The sequence below is a fragment of the Populus alba genome, chromosome 18, assembly GCF_005239225.2.
Source record: "Populus alba chromosome 18, ASM523922v2, whole genome shotgun sequence".
In the NCBI taxonomy this organism is placed as follows: domain Eukaryota; kingdom Viridiplantae; phylum Streptophyta; class Magnoliopsida; order Malpighiales; family Salicaceae; genus Populus; species Populus alba.
The window spans coordinates 10,442,091-10,466,183 of record NC_133301.1 but is presented as its reverse complement, the minus strand read 5'-3'; the positions used below and the strand labels follow the sequence as shown (position 1 = coordinate 10,466,183).

General features: G+C 31.0%; 2 protein-coding genes across 10 annotated transcripts; both read right to left on the bottom strand.

Annotated features, from left to right (window-relative positions):
* Positions 1–4,748: 4,748 nt before the first annotated feature.
* Positions 4,749–14,807, bottom strand: LOC118051614 (golgin candidate 1). 9 transcript variants are annotated; one of them, XM_073406242.1, is made up of 22 exons: positions 14,504–14,807; positions 14,037–14,117; positions 13,434–13,470; positions 13,159–13,208; positions 12,490–13,051; positions 12,310–12,372; positions 11,908–11,985; positions 11,596–11,799; positions 9,900–9,956; positions 9,712–9,786; positions 9,553–9,624; positions 9,120–9,182; positions 8,922–9,020; positions 8,095–8,172; positions 7,826–7,894; positions 7,492–7,539; positions 7,286–7,393; positions 7,114–7,190; positions 5,678–5,723; positions 5,500–5,598; positions 5,362–5,406; positions 4,749–5,217 (listed from the first exon to the last, which is right to left on the bottom strand). In XM_073406242.1, exons 3-22 carry the CDS (start codon positions 13,467–13,469, stop codon positions 5,146–5,148), a joined length of 2,001 nt encoding a protein of 666 aa, XP_073262343.1. In that variant the 5' UTR covers position 13,470; positions 14,037–14,117; positions 14,504–14,807; the 3' UTR covers positions 4,749–5,145. The 9 variants fall into 9 exon arrangements, with proteins under 9 accessions (XP_073262343.1, XP_073262345.1, XP_073262344.1 ...); XM_073406244.1 differs by having other exon boundaries at positions 12,490–13,041; XM_073406243.1 differs by lacking the exon at positions 13,434–13,470.
* Positions 14,808–22,590: 7,783 nt separating this feature from the next.
* On the bottom strand, positions 22,591–23,679 carry LOC118051615 (uncharacterized). Its single transcript, XM_035062298.2, has one exon. The coding sequence runs from the start codon at positions 23,568–23,570 to the stop codon at positions 22,926–22,928; it is 645 nt and encodes a 214-aa protein (XP_034918189.1). The 5' UTR covers positions 23,571–23,679; the 3' UTR covers positions 22,591–22,925.
* Between the last annotated feature and the right edge of the window lie 414 nt (positions 23,680–24,093).

Below are 24,093 nucleotides of genomic sequence, written 5' to 3'. Positions count from 1 at the left end.
TTTTATTCTCAAAGTGATATTATACACTAATCTAATATTTCTTATTCACTCACCAAAATGAAATTATTGAAAGTAAGAACCAAGTTCTAAAACAAATGATGAATTTTATGTTGACAAGTTTAAGAGCGTTTTAAAACTTGTGAGAGTAGGCAATTTTGACCTTTAATTATATATTTAACAAAGTGCCTTACAAGAAGTTAGAAAATATATCATATGAGTTTTGAAAAGAAAAAAAGATATTTTTACAAATATTTTAAAATGTAATAGCATCCTGTTAAATTCGTATTACTTTGATCCTAAAAATATTAAAATAAGACTTAAAATAGTGGATTGTGTATTCATTAGACATGCATACAATATTACACAAATTAGTTATTGATTATTTTCATCCAAATATAATAATAGATGTTAAAATAATATTTTCTAAATTGTAACCTTAACAAAGAGGTCTTAATAGATTAACTTGAGGGGTTTGTTGTTAAAAGAAAGAAAATAAAGTTTTTAAACTTGTCAAATTATCACATGGTTTGAAATAAGCTCTTACTTAATGGTATAAAAAATTTAACAAGGTTATGTTGTCAATCAAGTTTAAAATCAATGAGATTGATAAATATATTTATGTAAGAAATATGGATAAATGCTATGTTATTATATGTTTTTATATGGATGACTTGTTAATATTAAACAACAACTAATACATAATTAATGATATCAAAAAAATATTAACTAATATTTTTATATGAAAGACTTTGATATTACAAATGTCACTCTAGGAATTATAATTTCTTAGATATTTGATGTTCTGATATTATTTTAATTGCTATTTGTTTTTTCTCTTATAATTTTTCTTGATTGAGATTTTCTTATCCGTCGAATTTGATCCTCACTCTTTTAATTATTATTTGTTTTATTTCAAATAATTTATAAAATTTAAAATATTTTTATTTTTATTCTTCTTTAATTTTTTTTATCTATCAAATTTAGTCTTTGTTTTTTAATAAACTTGAAAAAAATATTAATAATTTATTTTTTAGTTAATTTTTCATATCATAACCAAATATTAAAAGTTATTTTTCGACTTATTTTTCATAAAATTTACAAATATAAACAAATAATTCTCTTTCCATTCCATTTAATTAACTTTTCAAAGAAAACTATTGTCATATAAACAACGGGAGAAAGAATGATTTGTCTTCGTATCAAAGATAACAAGAGTCAAGACCATTCAAATATAAAGATAAATGTGTATTTAGTAAGGTAGTGCATGGTGTTGTTCTTTTACAAAAATATATTTTAATTAAAAAATATATTAAAATATTTTTTTATATTTTACAGTTTTAATATTAATATATTAAAATAAAAAAAAAACATCTAAAAATACTTTTCAAAATAAATTGAATTATATTATAAAACGGATAATCAAAGAGAAGAAAACTTTTAACTTGCCACGTTATCTTTTATGTTCTGCATACCCCCTTGCAAGTATATTTGTAATAATTATTATTTTTTAAAAGTATTTTTTATTTAAAAATATATTAAAATAATATATTTTTTATTTTTTAAAAATTTATTTTTAATATCAGCAAAATAAAAAAAATTAAAAAAATTAATTCTAAATAAAAACATTTTTTAAATATTTGACAAGCAATGTTTTAGCCATAATCCAAACACACTCTACATCAATATCATAGACACAACCCACCACTATAAAGTTCAATCATTATTTTGGAAAATGTTTAGTGCAATCATAATGTGGCCATGACAGCTGACAGCCAAATAGAAATATTGCCAGGCCACGTCTATGTGCTGTGGACAATAATTTTGTCACGAGTTATCAACTCAGATAAAGGAGCAGAGTGTTTTTGGCTACTAAAGTCTGTCTGTTGTATGGAGGAATTGCTATTTGCCAAGTCGGTTTACAGTAAGAGAGCAATTTCAGTTTGATATGGTTTTGGGTCAAAATAAATAATCAAATCAAAATTATTATTTTTTTCAAGTTTTTGAATTGAATCAAACCGAAATTAAAGCATGAAGTGTCTATTTTGCTAAATTATATTTATTCTTAACATTATAGTAATTGATTATTTAAATAATATTTGAAAACAAATAAAATATTTTTTTTTCTAATTCACTTAGAATAGTCAATACTTTCTTGATTACTCAAATACTTTCATATAGTTCATGTTATATTCAATATCTACTTTGTTTTTTACCCTTGATTAGGACAACATGTAGCAAGATCAAAACATAATATTCTCTATATAAGATAACTTAGTGATCTCAAGTCTAATGATTACTTACACAACCATCATGTGAGTCTTTTCATAGACACATGTGATTTCTTCATATAGAATTTTCATGCAAGTCAGTTCAATACACATATCATCTGACAATCACATACACATTAGTTCTAAGTATCTCTCATACCTCAACTTAAAAGAATAACTGCTTTCTTTTATAAACAACAATAATAATATGTATCAGTATCAGTATCAGTATCAGTATCAACAACTCTAATTAATATTTAATTTTAATAGAGCATTGATCATGAACATTTAATAACAATATTTTGATGTAATATGAATCATATAATTATAACAACTTTATAATTTTCTTTGCAAAGTATTTTTATCATAAAAACTTTATTTTAAATCTATATTTATTAATCAAATATTTGATGAATATTAAAGATAAATAAGCTTTTATTAAAAATTAAATATGTTACATGAACAAAGACAACATCAATATGTATCTAATTGGTTGGTTATAAAGCATATACACTAACAATAACAACATAAATTCCTAGGACCCTTGCTTAAACATGTTCATTTATTTATTTGGCTTTCCACATTTCTCAAGAATATACAATCTTTTTTCATGTTTTCAGCTTATGATGTTAATTTACATAAAAAGGAAGCGGTAATTGAGAAAGTATAAAAGTTACTCTCTCTCTCTCTTACCTAGGATAATGACTCATGGAAGGTTGTATTTTTGAATTAGTCTTTATTAGACAAGTGAGAAAATATCTAGTTCCTAGTTAATTGATCAAATTTATAAATACATGGGGTGTGACAATGACAAATCTTTTTTCAAAATCCCTTACATGTCAAAAAAATTATTTTTTAAGAGATTGTTAAGTTGTTTCGGATTATATTGGTATACCAATATAACTTTTTACTAAAAGCCTTTTAATAAGTTTTCTAAAATAAAACAAGCTCCTCCTCAATGGACTTAAGGGCAAACATGGTTAAACAAATGACAAAGTTCCACACAAAAAAAAAAAAAAAAAAAAAAAAAATGAGGCTCTTGAAATGTTTTAGTAAAAAAATAAAGTTGAAAATCAATTTAACAAAAAAATAATGCAATAAAAAAAATAAAAATGGAGAATATAAGGCTCTTTTAGCGAATTTTATTCTCAAAGTGATATTATACACTAATCTAATATTTCTTATTCACCCACCAAAATAAAATTATTGAAAGTAAGAACCAAGTTCTAAAACAAATGATGAATTTTATGTTGACAAGTTTAAGAGCGTTTTAAAACTTGTGAGAGTAGACAATTTTGACCTTCAATTATATATTTAACAAAGTGCCTTACAAGAAGTTAGAAAATATATATCATGAGTTTTGAAAAGAAAAAAGATATTTTTACAAATATTTTTAAAATGTAATAGCATCCTGTCAAATTCGTATTACTTGATCCTAAAAATATTAAAATAAGACTTAAAATAGTGGATTGTGTATTCATTAGACATGCATACAATATTACACAAATTAGTTATTGATTATTTTCATCCAAATATAATAATAGATGTAAAAATAATATTTCTAAATTGTAACCTTAACAAAGAGGTCTTAATAGATTAACTTGAGGGGTTTGTTGTTAAAAGAAAGAAAATAAAGTTTTTAAACTTGTCAAATTATCACATGGTTTGAAATAAGCTCTTACTTAATGGTATAAAAAGTTTAACAAGGTTATGTTGTCAATCAAGTTTAAAATCAATGAGATTGATAAATATATTTATGTAAGAAATATGGATAAATGCTATGTTATTGTATGTTTTTATATGGATGACTTGTTAATATTGGACAACAACTAATACATAATCAATGATATCAAAAAAATATTAACTAATATTTTTTATATGAAAGACTTTGATATTGCAAATGTCACTCTAGGAATTATAATTTCTTAGATATTTGATGGTCTGATATTATCTTAATTTTATTTAAATTAAAAAAAAAGCTTGACTAATTTTTTAAAGATGATAAGTGTGTATTTGTTAAGAAATAAAAGTGAAGGAATACTCGAATAGAAATATTCTTGAATTATTGTAAGCACATACTCAGTTAGCAAGCTAAGTAGATTTACCATTAATCCAGATTTGCATAATTGATTTCAATGATTTGATTTTCTAATGATTTTAATGTTGCTAAATGGTCGTTACTGTCCTGCAAACTTGAGAGATTAGAGTCCGATCTCCGTTGACCATCTTTATTTTGAATCAGGTTTTTGACATGGCTTCTAATCAAAATTTTAAGATGCAAGCACACTCAGTGAGGATATAAATTAAGATCAAAAGTTTCAAAATGAAACTGTGGAGCTTGCGGCTCTATGATTTTCGATGTGAAACCCATGTGAGCCTCAGTTGGCACCAAAACACCAAACGGGTCATGAAATTTATTCTCACCGAAAATGGAACATCTGTCTCAAATTTGCTCACAATCAGAAACTAAGTTGGGGTATGTTTTTGACAAATCCAAAATGAAAACTGCTGTTCCATTCTGAGAATGGTTGCAAATTTTCAGTTGCCTATAATAAATGAAAGAATATTAAATCCAAGAAGCGAAGTATGGATTCCACAACATGGTGGCTCTCACTGAATATTATGACAGCAGTTCCCACAAGGCACACTTGTCACGGAGATAATGATTTATCTATATTTGCTGCACATTTGAAAATTGTGGCTTCATCTAGACTATTTTGCTATTCTAACCTATACCCTGTTTTCCAAGATCAATAATTACCTAAAATGCACGGCAGACGGTGAGGTCGGCAAGCAAGGCACACCTTTGCAGAAATGAAAACGCAGGTATATTAGACAACTTCATGGCGTTGACCTTTGATCTGGAACAGCTACCCAATTATGGTAAGGTATGGTTAGCGAGACCCATAGATTCAGCAACTTCTCTAGCAGAAAAACTATCTGCTTGTTCCTGCATATTGGGAAATAAAATTTTACTGAATAGAAACCGATGCTTAGCATGTCCAAAGCAACCTAGTTTACAGCTAGAAACAAGTATCTTGCATTGAATGTCTCAATAACATAAACAACTGATCACACGACCAAGTTTCCATACCTGAAGGCGATGCAATAAATACATCAAGAAAAGATGGACAAATACCTGCAAATGATTTTAATGGCCGTCAAAAAACTTAGATGCTTCTACATAACATGTATTTTAATTAAACATTTTAAGCATAAAATAACTCCTTACCAAATAGAAAAGCAAAATAAGTCTAGCAGTTGGATAACGCCATAAAAATCTAGTGACTCTGGCAGCCCCTGAATCCAATATTTTTGCTGCCTTTTGCAACTGCATGATGCAGGTTGAAGCATATGCAATCAAACAAAGAGAGGTACTGCAAGTAGGTTACTACAGGTGAAAAATTTACCTGTATACTTGCCCCAACCATGTGACGGTGATACAAGGGAAGTGGCCTGCAATTATTACTTAGTAAGAAAAAAGAACTTCGTAAAGCATCAGAGAATTAAACAATAGCACATATATCTAGTTTAAAGAGTACAAGGGACAAATGAGTGCTGATATTTTGTCTTCCATGCTCAATTGATCAATTGTTTATAGGCATTCCAATCAGAACTACAACACATGAACTTCATAAAGCATCAGAGGGAGCACTAATAGAGGAATCAAGAAAATGAAAGCTGAGGCAGGATTAGAAAAACAAGGGTATATGAAAAGAACAGAAAAAAAAATCAACACTCCAGCATTCAATGAATCACTAATTCCATCATAGATGCTTTACTTCTTTCAAAATGACTAATAAAATAATTCAAAATCTCTGAACTCAATTTATTTTATATTTTTTTTATCATATCTTCCGCCCTGATCCATTAAAACAGTTCAGAAGCTGATTCCTAGAAAACAATATATACAAGTAATCGTTCTCTCATATTATGCTGCTATGAGACATATGACATGTCCAGACTAGTCTTGAAATCTAATTTTTAGCGAGTGAAGAATCATTCTTCATAAGAATTTTCCTTTTAAGTTGTATTTGGTCCTGCCATGCATAAGAGCAAAATCAAAGGATTGGTTTTTACTGATTGTGAAATAAGCAGTGGGACTGAGATAAAATGCCTTTTCTTTTCTTTATTTAGAGAAGAAAACTGCAATCAAAACACCTATATTCTTAAATACTGGGCCAGAAGCTACTTTGCCTTTAAACAGAGTAGGGCCAAACAGACCCTTCAATGCAAGACCATCAATCAAGGAGTTCACTTTTGTTTTATAGTGAATTATATGGCGAGATAGTTCTGAAAATGATAGAAAGGTGAGATCAGCAGGACCTGAACATTTGAAAGTTCGTATAGGCTACTTTCTACATTCATTTTATCTGATAAAACCATTTAGCTTATTCATATTTGACCTGCTATACTGCACTCCACAACATAAATCACTGGCATCATTGAGTAAACTTTTGACTAGCATCCAACAAATGACCAAATATTGTTATTTAACATGCACATTTTTTTCTTTTTTCCTCTGAGGGCATAGTTTCCATATTAAATCAATCAATAATGTGCATCAACTATATTTGTCCATTTAGACTTTTAACCATCTTCCTCAATATCTAACTGAGCTGCAGTAAAAAAGATTCAGTGCAGTATTTAGATGATCATTTGTCAAAAATAACCGAGCTCCTATATTCGTAAAATGGAGCTTGGTCTACCAAAGAAAAGCTCAGTTAAATTCTTAGTTCATAAAAACTAGGTAATGAGACATTTCTAAATGTGCCCAATAAAATGCCAAAAGGATTAGGAGAAGCATGCAAAATGTCTATTCAATAAAAAAAACCAAATAGCGTACTCTAGTTCCTTCATTTCATTGTCTTCTTCCCAAGATGACGATGTCCGGCGAGAAACTCTACTTCTTTCTGCCTCAACCTGTTCAATGTGCAAAACAAAGATGGAGCTGTCAGCTAAATGAAAAGGGAGTTAAGAGTGTGAATAATTGCAATTAATCAGCCAGCACTAAGTACATAAAGACACGCCTGTGCTTCTTGAAGACGTTTTACTTCCTTCTCCAACTGAAACTCTGCAGCTGCTTTTTCACTAGCCATGGCTTCTAATTGAGTTTGCTTGTAGTACTGAATCATAAACAGATACAGACATAAAAAGCCACGACATAAATCTAAAATAGTAGTAAAATTGAGTAAAAGGATAGATTATGTGGCATCTGCATTACCAATAGGTCAGTTAGATCACGGTAGCGCTTCTCTAACTCCACATGTTCCTGTGAAATGCGCTATATAAGGTGATGCTTGAGTAAAAGCCACACTGAAAAGTTATCATACCATGCATTTCTTTAACAAAATGCACACACAAAATCAACTTGGTTTTCCATGACTGATGACGCAAACCAATTCAAGGCATGGGATAATTTTGTGCCATAATAAACTAATCATCTGTCACACGTGGGTAAAGTGAAAAACTTGACACCATATCAGCAGTAAAATCTTCTTCAGACAAAGAAACATTTCCACTTCATAAAACTCCTTCAGATCATTAGCATAGGATACCTGACGTGAATAGTGCTCAGCATCCCTCTTCATGGCAGCCATTTCAACTCTCATTTTCTGCGCTTCAGTCTGCAGTCAAACAAATGGTTAAATCATAGCAAACACTGCTTAAATTACCATGCAAGTTTTCAACATAGTATTTTGTACAATAATAATACAAACTTCTTCATCAAAATCTCTTGAGATCAGTATATGATCTTGATGGCAATTTTGTATTAAATTGGAGACTTCAATAGCAACATTCACAGCAAAAATCAAAGAAATCTTGCCTCTGTATAAGAAAGCTTGCTCTCAGCATCTCTCTGACCTTGGCGTGCACGTTCCACTTCTTCCTGCCACGCCTGCATCTTAACAGTTGAAAATTCAGTCATCAAAAAGACCTGGTACACTAACAATCACTGCTGTGCTATAATTTGTTCTCTTCAAGTAAGCAGAAGGATATGAAATGCTTTATTTTTAGAACAGACAACTCCTACAGGTACACTCTCTAACCATAGAAGTTTATAGTGCATAAAAATTATGCAAGTCAAGGATCAGTGCTATCAGTAGATTCTGGTTAAATGGAACTAACAATAACTAATCATATAAAATCTCAACAACCTTTCACTATTTCAGAGTAAATAAAAGAATTATCTGTAGCAATAAAAGCAAGAACCCTCATAAATAATGATGTTATTGTCAGATATAAAGAAAAAAGAAACCATGATGTTATTAAGCTAGCATTTCGTGCAAAGTAGTACTGCAAACAGCATAAAAATGCAAACAAAAAAAAGAAGATAGAACTTGACATGAGAGGGATGTTCATAACTGAAAAAGAAAATTCTATAAAATCTCATGATAGGTAAATAGTTTTACCCCTATAATAAGAATAACAAAAACTGCATCTTTCTTACATAGCATAGCACATTAGTGTGAATGATAAAATGATAGTTAAATAGTTCAACAGATTATTATTTTAGGTATTTCATTTTTTTTAACTAAATTATTTTAACTATCCAAAACAAGATTTCATTACAAGTATGCCTACCATGCAATGCATAAAGTATACCTCAAACAAATGAGTTAAAAAATGAGATGTACAGCCTTGTGATGGTACCTGAATCATTTGATTTGCCTCTTCTGGGGACTTCTTTTGTCCACGGCGAGCACGAGCTTCCATATCTTGCAGCTCTTGATTAAGAGATGCACATTCAACCTGAAGTGCAAGTATTAGTGACTTTGAACTGCATTTTGAGCATAAACAGGAAAAGAAAATCAAATTCACCAAAAAGAAAGTTGGCATTGTTTTGAGTACCTCAAGTAGTGCCACCTTTTGCTCAAGTTCAGCTGCCTTCGTTGTCCTCTCATCTGCAATTCTCTAAAAGGGAAGAAATAATGACATTCAATCAAAATAATTGATATTAATGTGAAAAAATAGATGCCCACCAGTTTCATCATAAAAACATTTAAAACACTAAGATCTTGAATTCCTAGGCTAGGCAATACTCATACTTATGGTGTTCGTTGTTTTATTTTTTGACTGAGTAAAAGAAACCATTGTATTATCATTACAGACATCTCGAACCAACAACGGAAAAAGAAGGGCTCAAATTCATGAACATTGTACTATATTCAACTGCAATATACCACCAGCATGTCTTGAATGTAATCAGTTCTATGTTATATAATATTTTAAAGAACAGATTACTTTTTTAGTAAATAACATGAAGGGCATACCCTTACATTACCTGCATCTTAGCAAGGGCAGTGGATGTCTCAACTGCTCTATGTTCCAATTCCACTTCCCTTTCCATAGCTGCCTGTTTTACCAAACAGAGGTTATCAAAGTGCAAGCAACAGGGGGGAGACATGACTGTTTAAATGGTTGAATTAGTCACAGTACAAACCATTTTTGTAGCATTATGTGCTGTACGTTCTTCTTCCGCCCTCCGTTCAGCCGAAGCCAGCTCCTCTCGCAGAGCCTAATAAAGCAGTATACCAATGATCTAGAATCTCATGATAAAATAACACTGCAAGGATATAATAAGAACTAGAAATAACAAATGACAGAAACAAGGATAGCTAACCAGTTTACCTGCATCATCCTTGTCTCTGTCAGTTCCCTGTTTCTCATAATAGACTCCATGTTTGCCTGTAACATTATTATTGTAACTCGTGTAAATAAAATGTGTATGAAACAATAGTTCATGCACAATGCTGAGATATCAGTAGCAAGTTGCACCATGTAGTGAAAAGGGCATCATGTTGTCTTGGTAATAGGTCTTCTTTGGTCATCAGGAAATAGAAATCTAAAAAGAAAATGATGAGTAGTAGTTGTTGTTGTTGTTGCATTTTCATTACCATTGAAGGGGGATGGTGAAGTATAGAGGCTGGGGATGCAAATGAGAGAGGTGTTCTCAGGTTGGATTGGATCATGTCCCTGTACATTGAAATAAGTGACCCCTTACCAGTCCCAAAACAAGTAGGGTGGGGCTGGGTCAAGTTTGTTTAATGTTGAAAGGATTGGACAAATTATACAGCTTCTGCATACAGGGTTGGTTGGGTGGTTGAACAGTTTGAAAAAAGAGAACAAGCCAAAAATTCAAAAAATGAGAAGAATTATAAAACAGTGTTGCTCTTGTTAAACAAAGGCTCAATTATCTGAGAATGTTATAATTCTAAACTAGCTGCATAATGTCACCGCCTCCTAAACACATGAGCAGACTGTCTCAAGTAAGCAGGTTAGGCACATAGGCCAAGTTGATGAACAACCGCATGAAGTACTAATCTTATCACTATGACAGCTACTATATAATACACAAGAGAGATTATCTTTGCAAACTTCAATTTATTTGAATAATCATACATATCCTGAATGTCAAGCAAATGAGCTTCATATAGCCACAAAAGATCCAACCAAAAATAAAAGAATATTAAAAATAACTAAAGTTAACCAATCTTCATATAGTATATAGATAATTAACTCAATTTCCTTTGAGTTCTCCTTAATATTGCAAGTCATTCAATTCATCCAGAAACTTCATTCTCTTTACTAAGATTAAATCCTAGAACTTCCATTTTTTCAAATCACAACTCAATTCAGTGCACTTCCAGGGAAGACAACAAATGTCCTGCATCAACCTAGCAAAGTAATTAAAGTTCCAAAACCAGAACAAGCTAACAAGTAATTTGGTTCCTACCAACAAAAGCACAACATCATATAACTTTCGCACAAAACTAGATTAAAGAAATGTTTTGTTCTTTTTTTTTCCCCCATTTAGACTAAAACTTAACATTACACTGCAAAAAGCTTTGATAGGATATTATTATCAAGCCTTAGAAAAACAATCAAGTTGGAATGCACAATGAGAGACGGATATGATTCATGTTCTTATAATCTCAATTAGTGTACTTTCCCAATCCATGCACAATCCCATGGTTCCTTCAGGCTTCAAATCACTTGTATTTTGTTCGGAATCTATGATTGAATAAAAGTCATCATATGCTCAGTGCATGGAATAGCTCCAATACTTGAGAAGGCACTACAGAAAGATATGAAAAATTCTTCCTTTGACAGGTATATTTTAAAAGAGTGCATGCCATTCAAATAAAGGGGACAAATGAAAGAATCAAGAAGACATATGAGACTTGAAAAAATCTATATGACCAAAGGACTCAGAATCCAAATTTTAGGAAGAAGAGGGTTGATAGTTTTGGTGGAGAAAGTCACTTAAACAGATAGAGCATTTCTATGCATGTGCACTTTATCTGAAATGTAAAGTGTACGTAACCTGCATTGAAGCCAGATTTCCTTCAGATAAAGCAAGCTGTTTCTTGCTTGTCTCCATAGAACTGACAAGTGCCTCGATTTCAGAGTTCTTCACTGCCAAAGCTTCAGCCATATTTGACTCTATCCTAGCTACTTCGTTTTTAGATATTGACAAATCCTTCTGTAGCTGCTTTATGTGACCCTCGTATGATTTGGTCAGCTCTCTCTGTCAAGGCAGCATCTTAAATTTAAACAAGCCTCTTTTGATAGCATATCATATACATTTACGTGTGCCTATGAAACTTCAGTAAATAAAATTGGAATGTCATTTCACCTCGGCAGTGAGAAGTTCTTCCAGCTGAGCATTTTCAGTTTTAAATTCTTGAAGGCGGCTTTGAAGTCCAGCACAAGCCTGAATTTTTATAAAGAAAGGTTACACAGCATCATATAGGAAATGATTGATAGGAAACTATATAGGAGGAAGAATGGCAGTTTTCCTGCTTGTACACATGATACAGTAAACCAGCTCCTGCTATTCTTCTGAAAAAGGTTCCTTAAACAATCTTATTGCAGGAAAGTGCATGATCTACTAGAATACCTTAAAATTGTTTTATGGATACAGACTGTTCCATAAAAAAATGCTGCAACCAATACCAGATAATGGATTTGACCACTGAATCCTATCCGAAGTCTACTTTGGCAATGATAAAGAAGGGAAATCATAGCTGAAGCTTACCCGAGCTAACCTCGCTTCTTTTGACTGACCAGAGGAAACTGCAGTCTTCAGCAGTCCTTGAGCCTGTAGACCAACTAAAGGGACTAATCAGTAAGACTTTAGATGACAGACACATGAGAAAACCCAAAACTCCAGGATGCTTCAATTACACCAATTTCTTCCCTATGGTAAACAATTTACCTCATCGAGTTGGTCTTGCACTGTCATAGGAGAAGTGTCAGCTTTGTTCTCCAGTTGCTTCTTTTCATTGACAAGAGTTTCGACTTCAAGGTCGGCACCTTTCAATGAGCTTTCCTTACGCACAGGAGAGCTGGTAAGTGTTGATTGCGATTTCTCTTGATCAGTCTTTACAGGAACATCAGCCTCCCCTGACTTGATATTTTGGCCATCATCAATAGGATGGTCTTCTTTGACAACCTGCGTCTCTTTCACAGGTAATGGTGGGGGATGCTCTACAGGAACATCTGAATCCTTTTCATTGAGAAGCTCGCCATTAGAAGTTGATGTTGCAGAGTCCACACCAGCAACAGTAACATCCCTTCCAGCATCCTGTAGGTTCTCAGTGCTTGTTTGGGCTATGATCTTGCTAGGAAGGGTCTCTTCATTTTCCACAGAAAGCGTAGCCCTATCATTATCAGAAGCGATGTCTAGTTGTGGCATTTGTATACAAGCTAGCTCCTGTGAAGCATTACTTGCTTGGGGAGATTCTTTGTTTGAGAGCTTCTTTCCACCCTGCAAACAGCTGACATGTATGTTAAATCATCTGACAGCATTGTCTGACATGAAAATATTCCATTCAAAATAACCATCCAAGTACTATCTTGAGTCTAGAGGTACACTGGAAAATACCTCCATCCTTGACTCCATCTTCTTCGGTTTGGATCCTTGCCCATTAGAAGCTTAAAATTTCAACAACAAAAAAAGGTACAGACATCATAAAAAAGTTAGATTTACATACCTAGGTTTATTACAACACCAATATCTTTTCCAAAGACTAAGGCCTAGCATGTCAGTAGTTTAAGTTGGATTTCTAACTCCTATGTTTGCTCTCTGCCTTAGAATCCAAGCTGGAGAGAATAATTTTATAAAGCTTTACTAGAATTGATTTTAAAAGTAATTCTCACATTTAGCTTCCATTTTTGCTCATTGTGAAGAAACATTCTGCAAAAATGCCAAGTTGTCATGGCAAGATATATATAATTTTGGATAAAGGAAGAAATTTTATTGAGAAAGAACAATAAGGAGCACAAGAAATGCATGATGATGCATTCTGCAAATTAAGCCAAAACTAACTGTAACAATTGTACATGGAATATCAGTTTAGGAAAGCCCTTGGGATGCTCAAGATACCAAACACAACAAGGAAGCCAGCAAAATCACTCTATGCAAAAAGTAATTGATTAGATAATAATTATGTTAAAATTTTAAGCTTTCGGATTCCCTCCCTAATCCTTAAATACCGGGTCACTAATAATATCTGCACGAGTTTGTGAGAAAGCTCATGATTGCATTATCTACGTCAAAAGAAACAAATGATCTCGTATATCTAAAGAAAACACATCATAAATGCACTAGGAGAATGTTTTATATATTGCAAGAAAGAAACTTTTTTTTATCAACAGAACTAAAACAAAAGCATCTATCTTCAAACTACATTGCCTCAAAGTCCAGTTAACCACATCAGAACTAAGAACGTAAGAGATGAACAGAGAATACAAGATCTATACCTGCTGGTTGAAGATCAGAAGACTCATCCGACAATTCAGTCGCAACCAGTTTTGCTTTTCGATCCATATTTTCGAACAAATCTAACCACAACAATAACACACTTAAAACATCTCTCAAATCAAAGTATACCACAGATGAAACATAAGCAACGGAGGTATTTTAGTACAAACGCTAGAAACCAATTTATTTATTAATTTTCAAAACAAATCCCAAAACGCCCAACATCCTAAATTTCTTGGAATTTCTATCACAAGAGTTCTTTAAAATTAACAATTTGATTGAAATTAACCTTAATGTAAATTGGTGGCTAAAATCATGAGATTTCTAGGGTTTATTGCTCTATATAATCTCAACAGGAAAAAAAAGAAGAAAAAAAAAAGAAGAGGATACACTTTTTTATTTGTTTCAATAATTAACAAACGAACCACATTATTGAAATACCAAAAAGAATGAGAGAGATCCATACCTTCTGCGACTTTGAGCCACGACGCCATTTTTCAGAATCTCCGATCAGTTAGATCAAAGCCCTAAGTTCTCTGATTCTAAGCACAAATGAGCGTTTTCTTGTTTGAAACGGAAAGATTAGGTTGATCGCTGAAAGATCGAGAACCAAGAGAAAATGTGTTTGTCAAGTTAGTTAGTTAGTTAAAGCCTGACTCATCGTCTGTATAGTGTGTCACCTCGCCTGGAGGTTGCACCGTTGAAGTAGAATGTAAGAAAATGAGGTATGTTTTGGTGTGGTTGGGTCTCTGGGAATATGAAAGTTTCCCAGATCAGATGAGTGGCTGGACTATTTTAGTATTTTTGCACTGGGTGCTGTTGGTCAATCGGTGAAGTAGGCTTGGGCCCAGTTGACTTGCATGATTGTTTGGATTGGAAACCCAAGTCCAGCATGGCCCATTTAAGATGATCCAAAGGAAATTAAGTGAACAAGAACTATATATTATTATCATTATTATTAGACAAGACAGTGTGGCCGAAATATTGGGTATATATATACTATTCACCCTTTTATATTTTAGTTTGAATTTACTATTCAGAATTTTTTTATTTTAGTGTTTAAACTTTGTTTTTGGACAACTATATTTTTTTCAAGCCAAATTAAAAGACAATTAAATTAAATTTATTGATTAGAGATAAAATTTAAAATATTATATACATATATACTATTCACCCTTTTATATTTTTGCGTGGATTTACTATTCATAATTTTTTATTTTAGTCCTTAAACTTTGTTTTTGCGCCATTTATCTTTTTCAGGCCTAATTAAGGGACAATTAAATCAAATTTGTTGACTATAAACAAAATTTAAAAACAGGGAACCAAAATGAAAAAGGATATCACAAATAAATGATTGTTTCAAAGTTATCACAAAAGGTTCACTTTAACTTTATAAATTATACATATATGGTCTCTTAATAGTTTTGCAATTCAGTTTTGATACAAAAATTTATTTTTGTTATTTTTTAATCCCTAATTTAAGAGATAAGAGATGGACATAAAATTAGATTTTAGTAATATAAAGAGAAAATTAGCATTAATATCAATTTTGGCCACCAAAATAATCAAATATTGGTGTCAAAAGCTTTCATTTGATGGGGGATTCTAATTGAATGTTTTTTTCAACTTGAAATTACCTAAAACCTAGATCTAAACTTGAGAGGATGTTTTTTATTTTGAGGAGATTTTTTTTTTCTTTTGATTTTATTCAATTAATTTTATATGTTTTTCTATTTCTAATATTATTTGATTAAATAAAATTTTTTTATTAATAAACAGAGTCATTAAACACAATTGAGTAAATGACTCATGTTATGATATCAAATATTTTAATCTATATCCGCCTATTGACTTTTCTAGATATATATTAAGTTATTGTTAATGATTTTTTTAATGACACATAAGGTTCTCGGTTTGTTTAACTAAATGCGTGTATAAGCCTTTTGATTTACACTTCATATTTTTATTAAAAAAATTTCAAAAAAGATTGCATGTTCAAATTTTTTTATTGAAAAGAAAAATAATTAACCCATAACGAAGCGCATGTCAAATAACTAGTATTATTCATTCTAAATTTCATTTTTTATACAATTTTTCCTTCTTTTGAAAATAATGATTGGGAGGTTCTACGGTCCTCATGATACATAATGGGTTTCTTCCATTACATTACTTTAATTAAAAAATTATATAGTCAGTTGGATTTGGATCTTGCTTTCTTATAAAAGTTACCGAATACACAACTGATAGAGTAAGAATGTGATTGAAAGTATGGTTGTGGTTGTTTTTTAAAGTGTTTTTTATTTAGAAATGCATCAAAATGATGTGTTTTTATATTTTTTTTAAATCATTTTTTAGATCAGCACATCAAAATGATCAGAAAATATAAAATAAAAGTTAATTTTTAGCGCAAAAAATGTTTTGAATTTTTTGAATGGTTTCCAAACACTCACTAAGACTATTGCCCCCATATTCATCTAGCAATCACAAATGGTTTTGTTACTAGATTGGTTGCTTCTGCAATGCTTCATGGCCATACACAAAAAAAAAAAATTAATAAAAAAATTAGAAGATGATTATATTAAAAAAAAATTGATAATTGGGATAAAAATTGATTGATTTAATATTGCGAGAAAAAATATTGATTAATTTAATGATATAATAATTAAAAAAATAAGGCAACAACAACAAATAAGAAAAAAAATATTATCTTGGCAAAGTTGAGCTAACACATGAAACTCGTGGCCTGGACATGAGATATGTTCAAATTACATATATGTCATGTGTTCTAAATCATGAGGTTTGGATAATTTAATAGAAAAAAATTGATGATAAATAAAATCAAAACTGAAAAAATTAAGAGCTAAATGTAGATTAAAATATTTAATATCATAACACAAATTATTTATAGAGTTGTGTTTAATGAGTTTGTTTATTTAAATCAATTTGTAACAGAAATCGACACACACATAAAATTTATTAAATAAAATAAAAGAAAAAAAATACTATGCAAGGCTACACATATTATAAAAAAAAAATTTTTAATTTTTAAAAATAAATTTAATCCATATAAAATGTAAGAAAAATTATTAATGAATCATACCAACATCCTTAAAAATTAAATAAAATATAATTAAAAAAAACTATCATCATTTTAAAATATATTAAATAATTAAAAACAATCACAGAGAAAAAATAGTAATTAAAACACAAACTAAAAAATTATGTAAAAAAGATATTAATTAAAAAATCAAAATAAAAAAAGAAAGAAAAAAACAAATGAGGCCACGTATTATTGGGTTTGGTAAGTCAGGGCCTAGCCCATCAAGAAATGGCTAGCACATGGGCCTGCAAGGTCAAGCCCAAGCATGCGAGCCTTTTATTATATTTTTTTAAAAGTTAATGGGGGTAGGCAACATGTCGTCTACCTCAATTTATTTTGAAAAAAAATAGACGATGTGTCATCTAGAATTCAAGATTCCAACTATTGTGGTGGCCAAGAAAAGATGGTTCGTGTTTTTATTTTTTTTATCTAAAAAATTATTTTCAACCCATTTTGACTTAAAATACCTAGAAAATAACATAGGAACCTTATTAAACCAATCCATATCTTAAAAAATACAAAAAAAACACTCAAAACCTGAAACAAAAAATCTTCTTGAACTCATATCTGGTTTTTAGGCACTTTTCAAGGTAAAAAAAAGCACTTAATTCAAACTCCTCTCATCATATAAAACTATTAGACATGAAAATCGATCGTTTTAGTAGTCTGAATCGACGCCAACAATAATTTTCTTTCTCTACATTGGAATCTAACAAAACCCTATATCTCTTTCCACCAAAAAAGGACTGAAAATGAGGGAAATAATATTTGTTGTCAAAATTCAATTTTTTAAAATTAAAGGGACCACTTAACCTAAGAGCCAAAGAATATGGGGGATGAAAATGAACTTTTAAGATAAATTTCAAAGTTGATATCTATTTCACCTATGTTTTTCACTCCAATCCTCTATCTTTCAATTCAACCCTCCCTCCCAAGAAAAATATGCAATTGAGTGCTAATTTGGTTTCAAAAAAGCTAAATGATGCAAATAAAAATTCAAGGACCAAATTAATTTTTTAAAATAATACTACCTAAATTCACAATGATTTGTGTGATGGTGAACTGTAATTGTGCTACAATAAAAGAAGGATCTCTTTTAGTATATGCTAATTTCATTTTTCGTGGAGGACAAATTATTAATATTATAATTATAAAACTTGGGTCGACTCTTAACTCTTGACCTGGTCTAAGGTTTTGACCGCAAGCTGGGTAAGTTAACTTATATTAATTCTGATCAAATCTAAAATAACTTGATTTTAATATTTATTTTTTAAAAAATTAAAATGATGTTGTTATTAAAAAATTGTTTCTAACAAAAAAAGTCAAATAACGTTTCACCCGAATAATAATTAGATTAATTAATTTTTCAACTTTCATTTGATTCTAAATGAAACTTCATCTACGCCAAGTTATAGACCAGCAGGTCAAGGAGTTAATCCATTAAAACTTATTAATACATGAATTCCATTGATCATCCCTCAAGCCACAAAGAGGTAACTGGGTTTCTAAGTAAAACAGTACTCCCAATCAATTGCAATGGGACCAAACCAAATTATCTAACTTTTTTTTTTTCTTATGAACTTATTAAAAAAAAAAAAAAAAACTTTCAGAAATTGCATTCACCACCGCATTGCTGATCCAACAAGAAGGTTAATAAAAACTTCTCATATTGTAGTAGATTGTATTCAACAGTCCAATCAATTGTGCTTATAAACCCTAATAACATGCTTAGAAATTTCATGAGCAACTAATAACTAGTGCTAGGTTATGTATATACTACACGATTGATGTCTTCTTCTTCTTCTCCTTCTCCTTCTCCTTCTTCCTTAATGAAATTTTCATTTACAGTAAAGATGAAAATCACAATGGATCCAGAATTTAGGTCTGCACCAGTACGTTTTAGACAATCATCTCTGCTGTCGAAAGAAAAAGAAAAGGATAGGGTCCACTTCACGGCGACGCTGCTTTTCCGGGGGAGATCATAGATATGCGCAAGAGCCACTACAATAGTTTGAAAGATAAAGGCCCAGGCACCGGAAAGCCTCTCTCCCGGCTATCCCTTAAAGTATAACACCGGGGACAGACCGGAAAGCTTCTCGCATCGGATTTCAGCTAAAGTAAAGGGCTAGATTTTGTTCCTGGATCATCTCTCTTTTTCTTGTTTTCGTCTTTGAACTTGGTAGTTAAAGTATATGATAAAACAAAAAAAAAAGTGTTAGTTAAAGCAAGATACCCTACAGACATAAATTATGGAATTCCTTTAACCAGCAGGAACAGCAGATAATGCTTGCAGCTGAATATTGGTATGAACATTAGACAAGGGACATGCAAAGTCTTATCAATTGTAACCAAAAGAAAAAAATAATAATTTGTCATGGATTAAACAGTTCAAACATTTTGGGCACATTCACACGGCATTAGTCACAGTCCAACTGAATTTACTATGCTTATGAGTGGCATGAGTGTCTGGATTTCTTTTATATTTTGGTATTTTTGTATTGCGTTGTGAAGTATTTTTTTTAAAATGTTTTTTTTTATTTAAAAATATATTAAAATAATTTTTTAAGAGTTTTTTTAAAATCAACATTAAAATCATGAAAAACAATAAAAATACATCATTTTGATGTTTTTTTTGTAAAAAAACTCTTTTAAAAAAATATCTAAGAACATAAAGAACATCACTCACTCTCAAACACACCTATATAAAGTCACACCCATGTAAAAGTGATATGCAAGTTTGATTATGAAAAATTACATCAATTTATTTAGAAAATATTGAAATCATATGGTTGTTTGGTTTTTTTTGAAGAATAATCAAGTCCACTACTAGACTTCAAAAGTCCTCGTACGTGCTTGAGAGAGAATTTCCTCAATATCATAAAGACGATTTTAATTCCTCAACTACTCTTTGTTTGTGTCATGTTCTCCCATTTTCTCATCTTTGTCCCAAAAAAAAAATTATAGATTTCTCCTCTCATCTTGAAGACCTGAAAATTTAAGCTGCAATAAAATATTTCTTTAAAATAATTCAAGGGTTTAAATTGCAATAAACTTCTTAATATATTATGAAATTATAAATATCACTAAAAAAAACCTATAAAAAATGGTCTTAACGCATAAAGAGTTTCAAACACGAAAAGGATGATTGTAATATTTCTTAAATATAGAGAGTTTTTATCATAATTTTAAACTTGAAGATTCTCTATATGATATAAGTTTGTGTTGAAGGATCAACTTTTAATAAGTTTAAAGTTAATTATTATGAAAAGTTAGAAGAGATGATTGAGCCATAATATTATAGCGAGCTTAATAAAGTTTTTTTTATTCAAATGTTATTTGTATGATATCACTAATAGAGAAATCATAATAGATCCCCACAATGATAGAGTCAAAATTAATACAATAATTCAATAATTGTATTAATAGAGCTCAAAAGTTCATGGTAAGTTGAAATTCAATAATTGTTTTCTTAAGTTATTTTTTTTAATTTGCTGAATTTTTTAAGAAACATATAACACTCAATTAAATGAGAAGTACAAAGGACAATCATTTAACCTATCTAGAACTTAGACTGAATTTGTGATTGGAGGCAAGATTGTTCGGTGGACCCGATAGAAATTGAATTGATGACTTCTCAAACACTACGACCAAGGATATACGGACGAGCCATGATGTATCGACCATTGGTTCCTCACAATCAGGTTCGAGCTCCCAATCTTCGATCATCCATATGATTATACAAGAATAAGTTGAAGATTAGACAACCCAGCTTATTGATGAGATGACCCAAGTAGGTTTGAGATGATAGAACTTAGACAATTGTACGAGAAGCCAACATAATATGCCATATTTATCGATGGAATTATCAACAGAATAATGTTGATATATATTTTTTGTTTTGCATGTTTTTTTGTTTATAAATCCATTGATGATGATATTATTGATAGAATAACTGATAAAAAAAAATCATTGACAATATATTTTTTGATGACCAATTACTGTTAATAATTTTACCGGTAAAATTTTTTCCTAAAAAAATTAATATTTAAATATTGACGAAACAATTCATTGATATTATGTAATATTGTGGTTGTGATAGTTTGACTAAAAATCATTCCATTAATCATCTTTTATAAAAACATGCTTAGAAAAGGCATATTTACAAAAGCTTATTTTTTTCTCTTTTAAAAATGTCTTCTTTTAGCATTCAATCCTATACTTACACAGAGAGAAATATCAGGAATATTTAATTAGAAATTTCACATTAAATTAATCTCTCGACCCAAGAAATTCTCCACCAAATAAAAATTTAAACTACAAGAAGAAATCTTATTCAAATCTCAAAAACACTATATCTAAACAAGTACGGAAATGAAAACCCATGAGCAACTGTTGAATAATTCAAGATGCCAGCAAACTTAATAACTAGGTGAACAGCGACATAGATCCTACACAAGCTGGAGTCCAGCGAAGAGAAAAAATGATGGCTAAATACTTTTTCGATATATTTGTGAGGAAATTAAAAAGAAAAAAATTGTAAAAAACTAACTTGTGCTCCCTCGGGCATGGAAGGTGACCCTCAACTACATGAATAAAACAGAACCACGAGCTCCACACTGTCCGAGCATCGAAGATGAACACAGATACAAAAGCCCTAAAAGGCCAATTAATAAATCGAAAGCACTCACTCACCAACCGCGAAAGCAAATACATTAAAAATTCTATACTCTGTCCTGATGTAGCATGCACCTCACCATGAAAAGGAGGGAAATTAATCATGGAGTTCCTTTTTCTTTATTATCTCATGGCCTGTAGAAGACTTAGGATAAAACCTCAGCTACTTCGCTGTTGATATGAATAGTACTGAAGAAGCTACCCTTTTTTCTTTTTCTTTTTTAATTCTGTCTTCTAGTTTATTTTTTTGTTTTTGATTAAAATTTCATCTATTATTATTCATTGGTTTGGATTTGTTTTTATAATTTATTTTGATTGATTTTCTATGAAATTATATAGTTTTAAATAAACATCCTGATATTTGATTGATTTTTAATTTTACAAATATTTATTTTTATTGTTATATTATCTATTAAATAAATAGTTAAAAAAAAAACAACAATTAAACTTGGTATTGTAGTCTATTATTAAACTCGGTATTTTTATTTTTATTTTTATTTTAATTACAAATTAAATAAAAGAACAAATCAAGGGATTTTAAAATTAACTTGCTAGATCGAGTTTAGTGATGATATAAAATAACATTTTGTGTTTTTTCGCATTCAATTTCTTTTTTATCCGATTGTAGCGTAGTGTAGCAAGTGAACTAGTTTTCTCCTACAGTATCTCATTGACAATTAAGATTATTTTAGACAATATAGAAGAAATAAAATAGATAAACAGAAGCAGAGAAATTCATAAGAGAAAGGGAATTAATAAAGGAAAAAATACAAATAAGATGAGAACCAAAATTTTGATTAATTATTGCTGGAAAATATTTTTCATGAGAGTACAAGTACTGTCAAGCCTTCATCCAATCCCATCTCAATTAAGTAATCCCAGATGCTACTATTTTGTCACACAAGAAAATCAATGTACTGATCACACGTTCCATAGCTGTAAAGATCGACGGAGAATGATCGTGAGATTCTTTTATGATGTGTGACAAATTGAAGAACTGAAGAACAAGTATGTGAAGAAGGAGGATATGCACTACCGCTTTCCTATGGAACATGCAACCTTAACAGGAAATCAAGAAAGAGCCATGAAAACATTATCAACAAAGAGCACATTGTTATCTGCCCCACATGCCATTGTACGGTGATTCAAGGGCGGTGGCGGTGGCGGCGGCAGTTTTTTGCAGCTTCAAGTCCTTGTAGAACTTCTTGATAAATTCCTCAGCTGCCTTGTCCACCTGACTGTCTCCTTCATCTTTTAGTGGGAAAGGCGAGTCAGTTATTCTCAACTGCCTCACCATCGGACTCTTTCCGAATCCTGGCAGCGACGATGGTGATGCTTCAACGGCGCTGGCAACCTCAGGATTGTTTAACATTTCGAGCATCTTTTGCACAGCAGCAACAGTGGTGACATCGTCATACTTGTAAGACTTGGCGAAAAGGTTGAGTTGGTGCTTGCGTTTGTGGGTGTAGAAAGGGTTGAAATTAGCCGGGCTGTTGCTGCAGCTAAACTCGTATTCTCGCGGGGAGATGAAGGAAAGTGCGTCGTTGGAGCGGCAGCTGAAAGAAGAGTGGTGGTAGTTGTGGAACATGAGGTTGCATATGGCTTTTTCTGCTAGTTTATTACCTCGTTTTAGCATCAAATGGAGATCAACCATTATTCTGCTCTTTGATATGCTTTTTCTTACCATGTAGAATATAACTCGTACTATGTGCCATAATTTCTTGCCCACTTCCGGTGTGCTTGCTGGCTCCATCTCCATGTGAATGTAGAGAGTGACGATCGAGTTTTGTCTTTTTTTTCTGTGTTTTTTTCTGAAGAGAGGGAGGGGGAGAGAGATGATTAGAGAGAGAGTGGATTCTGGTTCGTCTATGAGGAAGGAATGAGAGGTATTTAAAGGGCTAGAAATTACTATTTAATTAAGGTTAAAAGTTAAAACTACGCTTGGAGCAAAATAGCATGCACTAGTCCACTCCACCACCATACAATAAAGCGAAATGATGGGGCAAAAAGCAATAAAATAGCCAATAAAAGTTGCCCTTTAAAGTTTAACCCATTTATATTGCGTTTTAAAGGGTAGTTGGACAAAATTTAAATTTTTTTATTTTATATTTTTAAATAAAAAATATTTTAAACAATAATCAGCCTTACTTTTAAATACTCAACACTGGGTTTACAATTCATGCGCGGCAAAGACACGTGGCAAGGAAGGATAATACATGATTGGGTCCAAAATTACATTTAGTTTAATATATTTGACTCTTATAACACTCGGAAGTCTCCTT

What these genes read in the sequence shown, in the direction of transcription:
- LOC118051615 (XM_035062298.2), bottom strand. Translation starts at nt 23,570, where the DNA reads ATGGAGATGGAGCCAGCAAGCACACCGGAAGTGGGCAAGAAATTATGG.
- LOC118051614 (XM_035062293.2), bottom strand. Translation starts at nt 14,531, where the DNA reads ATGGCGTCGTGGCTCAAAGTCGCAGAAG. An exon ending in AAGAACTTCTCACTGCCGAG is followed by an intron (nt 11,800 to 11,907) that starts GTGAAATGACAT and finishes CTGCCTTGACAG; the next exon opens with AGAGAGCTGACCAAATCATA. An exon ending in CTGCCCTTGCTAAGATGCAG is followed by an intron (nt 9,183 to 9,552) that starts GTAATGTAAGGG and finishes CTTCCCTTTTAG; the next exon opens with AGAATTGCAGATGAGAGGAC.